Source organism: Nicotiana tabacum, chromosome 4 (assembly GCF_000715075.1).
Source record: "Nicotiana tabacum cultivar K326 chromosome 4, ASM71507v2, whole genome shotgun sequence".
Classification (NCBI taxonomy): domain Eukaryota; kingdom Viridiplantae; phylum Streptophyta; class Magnoliopsida; order Solanales; family Solanaceae; genus Nicotiana; species Nicotiana tabacum.
Genome location: NC_134083.1, coordinates 2,978,599 through 2,988,823, shown reverse-complemented (window position 1 = coordinate 2,988,823; position 10,225 = coordinate 2,978,599). Strand labels below are relative to the sequence as shown.

The 10,225-nt window shown below is 35.8% G+C and overlaps 1 protein-coding gene across 1 annotated transcript; it reads left to right on the top strand.

The window, feature by feature from the left end:
- The first annotated feature begins 2,328 nt into the window (after window positions 1-2,328).
- On the top strand, window positions 2,329-9,816 carry LOC107782802 (phospholipid:diacylglycerol acyltransferase 1). The gene is made up of 6 exons (XM_016603739.2): window positions 2,329-3,053; window positions 4,722-4,944; window positions 5,063-5,346; window positions 5,896-6,223; window positions 7,775-8,031; window positions 8,884-9,816. The coding sequence occupies exons 1-6, from the start codon at window positions 2,623-2,625 to the stop codon at window positions 9,365-9,367; spliced, it is 2,007 nt and encodes a 668-aa protein (XP_016459225.2). The 5' UTR covers window positions 2,329-2,622; the 3' UTR covers window positions 9,368-9,816.
- Window positions 9,817-10,225: the final 409 nt, after the last annotated feature.

Below are 10,225 nucleotides of genomic sequence, written 5' to 3'. Positions count from 1 at the left end.
ATTATTTTTGGATTGGCATATTTGTTGCAAATCATTTTTGCAATGGCTGACGAAGTAGCATGACGTTGTGAAAATAATCTACTCGTCTCTGGGCAAGTATGAACATCATTGAACCGTCTAACCTTGAAGGCATTTGATTTGTGTAGACTTGAAGATCTAAGACTCTATTTGCAACTTTCATCCACGTATTTAAGACAATACCTATTTAAAATATAGTGTTATGATAATGCACTTCTTCAGTTTTTTATACTTGTGTCTCTAATAAACAAGCAGTATATATATGCAATCTCATTATACAATAATATAAGCTGTATACACAAAATTACAGAGAAGTTCAATCTCATACGTAGAAATTACATCTTATTGTAGATGATCTATCCATTATAAATTGACATTTTTCTCGTATTGCATAGTGCTTCATTACACTAATGAGTGTATCTTTGTCCCAATATAACTGACCTTCTGTAATTTCTTCATGTTGTGGATTGTCTATTATACAATTTTTCTTTATTATTTCAATTTTGTTTTCTTTTTCATGATTATCCATCATCTCAACAATATTAGTTCCGTGTACTTCTTCTATGTTCTGACATAGTAAACCAGCTGAAGTTGTTGCGAGTAAATTGCCACCCAAGTATGAACTTGAATATGAGCATTCAGTACTTGAATACAGAGTTTTCAACGTTATGCATAATGGATATTCAGTGATATCCAGGTTTTTCTTTTTCATCTCCATATACAAGCGTGCACTCATATCATTGTATATTGGAATTGCTATATAGCCATCCTTCACTGTATATTTTATCTCCATCGCACTTGTAATTGAATCTATATCCAATTGCTTGTATATCTCATCAACAAAATACTCATAGCTACATCCCGAATTGATCAGCACGCCATTAACAAGGAAATTAATAAATTTACGTTCACTTATCCATTCACCACTGTGTTGAAGTAAAATCAGAATCAAAATTGGAACAGTAGTTCCAACATTCACAATCTCCATAGACATTAGTTGAGTTTGTCGATTTTGTATTGATTTTACAATTTAAGAACAAAATCTCAACTCTATTAAGCTGATTGTAGGCCGCAATCGTGCAAAATTTTTGAATTTCACCGTGATTTTTTTGGAGCTCTTCTCTGGGTTTAATCTTTAGAAACCCTAGAATCTTTTTGACAATGTGAATAATTGGGCGACTTTTATAGTGTTTGGAGATTGAAGATCCCATACTGAACGCGTGAATTTAGGTAATAAAATTGATTAGGAGTGCTTTAATTTTCGTTTGAGTTGAGCGTATAGTTTCAGCTTTTTCGGTTGCTAGCCTTTATTATTATTTTTAGACTATAACTTGTAAAGGATTATTTTGTGACTATTAGGTGATATAAGTTTGGCCCTAGTGGCTACAAATTAACTTCTCTCAAAATTTTAAACGCCTTTGTTGAGTACTTTGTCTCTTCCATAGAGAAACACTTCTTTAAGTAGCACGTTCTAATATTAGGTAAATAAGTTTCGAAAGATGTGAATGGCATGTGATGAATTCAAAATACGCACGACATGTGACTTTGAAATTGCATATTATTTGTCTATACAATATAATTGCTAATAAACAAAAGGAAGGAGCAAAGAAAGAGATCAGAAGAAAACGTCAAATAATGGGAAAAGCGGCAAGAGATTCACCTAACATTTGTCCTTTTTTCAAATTTAAAGTGAACAACACTATACTAAAACTCAACATTGCAAAGTACTGAACAGAACGATGAGTATATTGGGGACAAGCAAATTGAGCGTTGTGTCGTGTTGGATTATTAATTCTTTCTATATCGATGCTCGGTAGTATGTCCCAAGATATTATATGTGCACAGTTAAGTTTTTCATAAAACAAATACATCGTTAACAATCGACATCAATTTAGTTATCCGATTAGTTGGTTAGAAATACAAACTAATAAATGTTAACAAGATTTGTCGTGCACATAAAACATAGAATTATGCCATTACGATTGGTCTATATTACATAAAATAGTTCCACATCCAAATGTAGTGACTAGTGATTGTACGTAATGGTACTGAAGATTGACCTCTTGTAATTTTTCGTTTATTGAGTTGTAACCCATATACTAAGTACTACTACAAAATTCAACCGAGAAAGTCACTTCGGGTTTATCTATTATAATTTCCTTTTTCAATTAACACTTACTATATTTTACCTGATTTTTATAGATTATTAATTAACATGTTGTACCACATTCTCAACTTTCCTTAATAAATAAGTCAACAATAAACAGAGTCTTGTTTAATTAATTAAAGATTGGTCCGTTTGTGGCAGGCGGGCGGATTAAAATACATAACAAGTGTTCACCAATCTATCCATACATTTCACGCCACGTTACGTATATTCATTGCTTTCGCTGCCGGGCCCACACAACTCTGCGCCACCCAATGCCCATTTTACCAGTCCCTTCTAAATTATCGTTTTTAATTCAGTCACCCATTATCTCCCCTTTCCCGCCGACACAGCTGCCGTTCCCGCCGGCGGCTTCCGGTTGTCGAACCCTCGGAAGCTATATATGCATCTTTTGACGCATTTTATTAGTCGAATTGAAGATAAAAAACAATTAAAAGATGTCGTTAATTCGAAGAAGAAAAGCACCTGAAAATGAAATTACATCAGATGCGGAGCCAAAGCCTGATGCAGAAGAAGACGATAAGAAAAGTAAGAAGAATATAAGGGCAGTAAACAAGCAGAAATGGTCGTGCATCGACAGTTGCTGTTGGTTTATAGGATGTATATGCTGTGTGTGGTGGATTCTGCTGTTTTTATATAATGCTATGCCGGCGTCGTTCCCGCAGTACGTGACGGAGGCGATAACGGGGCCGTTACCTGATCCACCGGGCGTTAAATTGCATAAGGAAGGATTAAAGGCTAAGCATCCTGTGGTTTTTATTCCCGGAATCGTCACGTGCGGCCTTGAACTCTGGGAAGGACATCAGTGTGCTGAAGGATTGTTCCGGAAGCGGCTTTGGGGCGGTACCTTTGGAGAAGTGTACAAAAGGTATCTGCGTGCTTCTTCCTGTCTATGCACTGAGGCTGTAATTTTATTTATTTTTGGTATAATCTGGTCATTTATTAGGCAAGTAAGTTAAATCTCTTGATAAATATTACTCCCTCCCATCCACAGTAAGTCACCAATTTACTTTTTTATTTTGGTCCAAAATAAGTATCCATTTATATAATCAAGAACAAATTCAATTTATTTTTCCAAAATTACTCTTATGTACATATACCTAAAAAGTCTTTTACTCCAGCAATATTTAATTAAGTGTAGTTTAGTCACGCTAACTATTTTTGTCTAAACAAATTGGTCGCTTATTGTAGACAAGAGGGAGTACTTCCTTGTAACAATTTATGTGCCACTATTCGACTAAGCATCGAAGTAAGACCTTTGAAAATTGTGGCCTAAAATCAACTCAATAAGAAGTTTAAAGTGAATTGTTTCTAAATATGAAAATGTATTTTTCTTAATAAGCAAAGTGTGCCACTGCCACATAAAAGGGGAGGGAGAGAGTAATTGACAATCTGCTATCACATATTAAAATTCAATGATAATGCAAAAGAATTATACCCCGTCAGCGTATATAACTTAAATCCGGAAGATAATAACATACTGAATTAGAGTTTCAGCTGGATTTTAAGACTAATTAATTGTTATTCTAATAATGAGAGGATGATTTTGAGACTAATTAATTTTTATTCTAATAATGAGAGGATTTACACACTGATTTTATCTCTTGAGATACTCTTCTTTCAGCTGAATATTACTAATACTGAATAAGGAAACTGTTTGACATTGAGCGGAGCTTTGTTTGTTTGTGGGTTGGGGGGAGCTTTGTGTTGGGTGGAGCGCGGGGGGGGGGGGTGCATGGGTTCATCCTATGAACCAACAGCAAGAAGTATATGCATCCTACGAACAATAGCAAGTTAGCAACTGTCGTGTGTTTACTTCTTATTGTTTGAATCCCCTTTGTGAAAATCTTGGCTCTGTCCCGGATAGTTGTCCTAAAGTTTATTTTGCTTGCAATTTCAACGCGGACTAGTACAGTTTATTTAATTTGATGTACTTTAGTGTATCTTCTTTCTGGTGTTAGTTTATAAAGTAATTATCGTTGTTTATTAATACAAAGCTGAAGAAAGGATATACTTCTGGCATCAGTGAAATCTCCAAAAAACGATCTTTAGCCATCAGCTGAAATAGTTAAAAAATCATCTGTCTTTCAGGATGGAACATCTGTGGCATTGAATTCACTTCAATTTCAGTCAAAGAGACTAATATCTAGCAATAAGCTTTTTAGTTTGAAAAAACTAATAGGGAATCTACCACCACCACAGTTAATTTTGACTGTTGAAATTTTGCTCTCCAGGAATTGTAAGCTACAGAGTGTAATACATCTTTCAGTTAGGCAGTGCTACTTTCTGATTTAGTAAGAGACTTCTGTTTAGGAATGAAAGGATCTCATGTTTTCTTTCTTTTCTTGGATTTTCTCCACTTCAAAACATGGTTCTTAACCTTTAACTTTTTCTTTTGATAAGATATGGAGTAGTAATAAAGGAAGAACAAAACAGAAAACAACCTCTTATCCTCTAGCTCACCCCTTAAGATTTAAATATCTGTAACCACTGCTAGCATTTTCTTTCACTTCTTATTTTTTGTGATTCTTTGCAGACCGCTGTGCTGGGTGGACCATATGACACTAGATAATGAAACTGGGATGGATCCTCCTGGTATTAGAGTTAGGCCAGTTAGTGGACTTGTTGCTGCAGATTACTTTGCTCCAGGATACTTCGTCTGGGCAGTTTTGATTGCTAATTTGGCCCGAATAGGATACGAGGAGAAAACAATGTATATGGCTGCATATGATTGGAGGCTTTCATTTCAGAACACCGAGGTACTAATGTCTCCTTATGTGGTTTCGTCTATGTTTGTATTTGATGAAATCACGTTAAAAGCTGTTTCGGTGATCATTTTTAAAATGTATAACTGTGATGCTCAATTTACTTCAACAGGTGCGTGACCAGACCCTGAGTCGGATAAAAAGCAATATAGAACTGATGGTTGCAACTAATGGGGGCAAGAAGGCAGTAATTATTCCACATTCCATGGGGGTTGTATACTTCTTGCATTTTATGAAGTGGGTGGAGGCACCAGCTCCAATGGGTGGTGGCGGTGGGCCCGATTGGTGCGCCAAGCATATTAAAGCAGTGATGAATATTGGTGGGCCATTGCTAGGTGTTCCAAAATCTATAGCTGGGCTTTTCTCAGCTGAAGCACGGGACGTTGCTGTTGCCAGGTAAAGTTGGTCTTGGTGAATCTTTCTTCTTCGCCAGCCAGTTAAAGGGAAGGGTGCAAATTACGTAGAGCTAAATCCTTTTATTTGGTTATCGAAACTAATTTGTGACCCATGCAGCAACTTCCTTTACATGCTGTGAAATTATCCCTTTCTTTTATTTCTTTCAAGTTATGCTCTGAAAACTTCGAGCATCTCCAAAATGTAAACCGATATCCTGAAAGCTTTCTATTTAATGCACTTTTAAGCATTGAACCATTAAAAACTACGTAAAAATTGAGTTCCATATTAGCATAACTCATCTTGGAGTAGGCAGCAAAATGAAAAACAAATTGCTTTAGTGCCTTAAACACACATAAACCAAGCAACACCAAACAAACATATTACTCCATAATGTCCTCACTCGTACTCATCTTCTTCATCGTCCCTTTGTTATCATTCAATTCAGCACCAGCATCCTCATAGTCCTTTTCTGGAGCAGCAAGGTCTTTAAGTTTGTCTTGCATGTAATGTATTTTTTCTTCTTTCTTTTGTAATTCGCCTCAATTTCAGGGCTATAGCCCCAGGTGTTCTGGATAAGGATTTATTCCATTTTCAAACATTAGAGCACATAATGAAGATGACACGAACATGGGACTCAACAATGTCAATGATACCAAGAGGAGGGGACACGATCTGGGGCGATCTTGACTGGTCACCTGAGGAAGGCTATTCTCCTTGCAAAAGTAAGTCTAAAGACGATGCTGCTCAGATTTCAGGCCATCACGAGAATCAAACTACAGATTCTAATGCAAAATATTACAGTTATGGAAGGATGATATCCTTTGGAAAGGATGCAGCAAAGGCACATTCATCAGACCTCGAGAGGATTGACTTTAGGGTAATGTTAATCAGAAACCAAATTCTCTCATTGTTTCTCTCGTATGTGCTATTTTCCTCTATTTGTTTCAACTTTCAACATTGATTTCATTGGTGGTGGCCGGTGGGTGCCGGTGATTCTGAATAACCAGACTTCTACTATCAGAAATGCTAAAGGCGTGGGGTGGACCTAGTGAATAAGCTATGGGTTCATTTGAACCCAATAGCTTTAGCTTAGACCTTTTGGTATGCGTTAAAGAAACCGCTAAGTATAAAATAACATATTTCTTTTTGTAGATTGATATAAACAATAGATTTCGAACCCAATAAATATCGGATGTGGTAGAATTGCGAATCTGAACGTATAAAGTTCAAATTCTAGATCCCCTCTGATAGAGGCACAAAAAGAAGCAGAAATAAAACTATCTATAAATTAGTTCGCACTTTGATGTGAAGTTCTTGTTCTGATTCCAGTTCTTTTACTTATATTTTTATGCTATAAGCAAGCATTCGTTAGGCCAAGCAGGGTATGACCAGCCTTGCTAAAAACTGCTGCTTTTGGGGAACTACCAAAGAATGAATTGGGTACCTGGTAACATGGTTGCATGTTTAAGAGCCAATGCAATGTGCTTGGTGTGATGTCAGTGTAAAATAATGGAAACAAATGAAGTCTAACCATATATTACAAGTGGATGATGCCTTTGTATATCAATTTTTTCTAGACATCCTTAATTATTGCATTCCCTTTTTGTGATAAGTACTAGGTGAGGACTTATCGACAAAAAAGAAAGAAGTATGATAAATCACTACATGAAGCATTCCTTAAACACTTGCTATCTCAGCAAAATAATCTGTTCAAAGTTTCCTTTTTGAAAAAAGAAAAATCTCCCCTGCCAATGAAAATGACAAAGGTGGTTACAGTTAAGGTCATATTGAATGTCCTGCTGAAAAGTATTTCTTTTACTTGTAAATAATACTCCAAGCTTGTCACTTGTCCCTTATTTTTTTTTTAATGAGGCACTCCATTCGTTATGCCAATTCATCTGAATTCATTATGCTCCAAATAGACAATAAGAGTCAAGTTCTTTTTATGTGTTTGCTGAAAATCTGCTGAGCAGAAGCAGAACTAGACAAGCAAAGCATCATAACTGCCAGGGAAAAGCAATGGAAAAATAGAACCATGTTCTCTCAAATATCTCAAATTTGAAAACCACATTGGCTATGACGTACAATGTGCCTCTTATAGAGCGAAGAAATGCCTATTTTCTTACTTTTTCTTTTAATTAATACTCCTATTTAACATCCTTATGTCAGCAGCAGCACATGTGAAATGTGCATCAATCTAGTGTTTCCATGGGATTGAACTGAATAACATTAAAAATGAATGATCAATGATGTCTCAGTGTCCTTCCATATAATGGGTGTCTTTTCTTCCTATTTATGCTAATTTGAAACATCTTCTGTCTGTCAAGTTATGTCTTAATTTTTTGTGCTTTCAGGTTGTGCTAAATAATATTATCTCTCCCACTTGCTTCCTGATGCCTGGAACTAACTAGCGTTTATTTACATGCAGGGTGCTGTAAAGGGCAGTAATGTTGCAAATAACACCTGTGATGTGTGGAACGAGTACCATGACATGGGTGTTAGTGGTGCTAAAGCAGTGGAAGAGTTTAAGGTTTATACAGCTGGAGAGATTTTGGATTTGCTCAACTTTGTTGCCCCAAAGATGATGGCCCGTGGTAGTGCTCACTTTTCATATGGGATAGCTGATGATTTGGATGATCCTAAGTATTCACACTACAAATATTGGTCAAATCCATTGGAAACAAAGTAAGACTTCTCATGTTTTCTTTGGTGTCCTATAATGTAGTTTTTACTTGAATCCTTTCAGATAAGATGAAAAAGCGGTCTTTAACTTTATAGGTTGAAGTTCAAAAATCAAAACCAAATTTGCCTTTAGAGTTAAGAGTCTTGACTATCTTACTTTTAAAAAAAAAAAAAAAAAAAAAATCTTCAACAGTTTCCAGTCAATAGTTTTCACTTGGACAAGAATTTTTGGTATGCTAGATCATTATCTTTCTCTTTCTCCTCCCTAAGGTAGAGTGTGGTTGAGGGGCAGCAGTAATCTCTTTCAGTACCAGCTGACCTGTTCCAGCACTATCTTAATGCTGAATTCTGATAAAATATATGACTTTCTCCAAATACGTGTTTTCCAAAATTCAAGGTTACATTTGTGAAAACTAAGAAGCCAAATAAGTCAAGTATTTTAGTGACGGTAGGTTCATCTCTGACAGATTGAGGGGGCACAGATTAACTGTCGGCTGTATGCCACCTTTCTATATTCTTCAGCCACATGTGTATGTCTTTTGTTGAACTTAAAAGTATTTAAAAACGGTTATATCCTTTCTTGCCCTTTTAGATACTTTTGAACAGGAAAAAGTTAAGATCCTTTAGATACTTTTGTTTCTTGCGGCTCATGGGAATTGTATGAACTTTTATTTTAGATTCTCTTCTCAAGTTCACTTTTCTTTTTTCCCCTTTCAGAGTTCTCGGAAAGTTTAGTCAAATTTGAAAGTCCGTGAGGATGCTTCCTAAAATTTGCTGCAGCATTCTTTAAATAAAATTAGTCTTAATTATTTTGTTCTCAGTTGCGTTTTTGTTTCTATTTGATCTGTTCTGCAGGTTACCAGATGCACCTGACATGGAGATCTATTCAATGTATGGAGTCGGCATTCAAACTGAAAGAGCATATGTTTACAGACGGATGCCAACAGCAGGATGCAATATTCCATTCCAGATTGATGCTTCAGTTGATGAAGAGGATGAAGATAGCTGCTTGAAATCTGGTGTTTACACAGTAGATGGTGATGAGACTGTGCCTGCATTAAGCGCAGGATTCATGTATGCCAAAGGATGGCGCGGAAGAACTAGATTTAATCCCTCTGGTATCAAAACTTATATAAGAGAGTATTATCATGCTCCTCCCGCAAACCTTCTTGAGGGTCGCGGTACACAGAGTGGCGCCCACGTTGATATAATGGGAAATTTTGCTTTGATAGAGGATATAATGAGAGTTGCTGCTGGTGGTACAGGTGAAGACGTGGGAGGTGATCAAGTTTACTCAGATATCTTCAAGTGGTCTGAGAAGATCAATTTGCGTTTGTGACTCATTGTTGTGATCATCTGTCGCTGCTCTACTATAGTTTCATCGTGTCAACATACCAGCTTCACGTTTTATTCATAAATTTACATACCCTTTTCACTGGATGCCATTCAAATATTTAGAACTAAACAGTTATTTTTTCAGATACAGTGCAGGATTTCATGTTTCTGGTGGAGTATATTGTAACATTAGCAGCTCATCTCGTTATACAATAACAGAGAACAAGATCGTGTGCAGTAGGTATTTATTTGATGCTGTACCATTAAAGTCTTTCGATTGGTAATCTGTTGTAAGTTATAGACTTTGGGATGTTGATAGTATTCAAATGGTTGCTTAGTCAAAGAGCAACGGAGGGAACTTGATGTGTTTTAGATATTACACAAGTCAAAGTACCAAACAGCATATTATGGGTTGGAAATTGGAATTGGTGGATTACAGATTTTACTGTTTAACTATGTGTTTTAAGTCTTCAAAACTTCAATAAGTGAATCAGTATTGTACTTTATCTGGGAGTGTGCATAATTAAAATTTAGTTTGTCAGGAAAAAAAATGAAAAACCGAAGAATGAAGCTGTCAAATAAATGGGATCTCTGTATTCATTTGGTTTCGGCCAATAGCCATCTTCATTAAAGGGTGCTCACCACTATAGCAACCCACTCTTGTCTAAAAAAAAAGAATATATATATATATATATATATATATATATATATATATATATATATATATATATATTCTAATTTCAAATAGAAATAGAGAACATAGTGAATTTGAAATACACGAATTATCACGATATATAAAAATAACTCTCATGTCTGATGTTAAAACTACACATGTCAAGTCACTGAGAGCTCAAGCTAGTAG

Bases quoted from the DNA above. Each gene is read 5' to 3' on its own strand.
- LOC107782802 (XM_016603739.2), top strand. From the start codon at position 2,623: ATGTCGTTAATTCGAAGAAGAAAAGCACCTGAAAATGAAATTACATCA. The intron at 6,224-7,774 runs GTAATGTTAATC...ATTTACATGCAG, and splicing joins TCGAGAGGATTGACTTTAGG to GGTGCTGTAAAGGGCAGTAA. The intron at 8,032-8,883 runs GTAAGACTTCTC...TCTGTTCTGCAG, and splicing joins TCAAATCCATTGGAAACAAA to GTTACCAGATGCACCTGACA.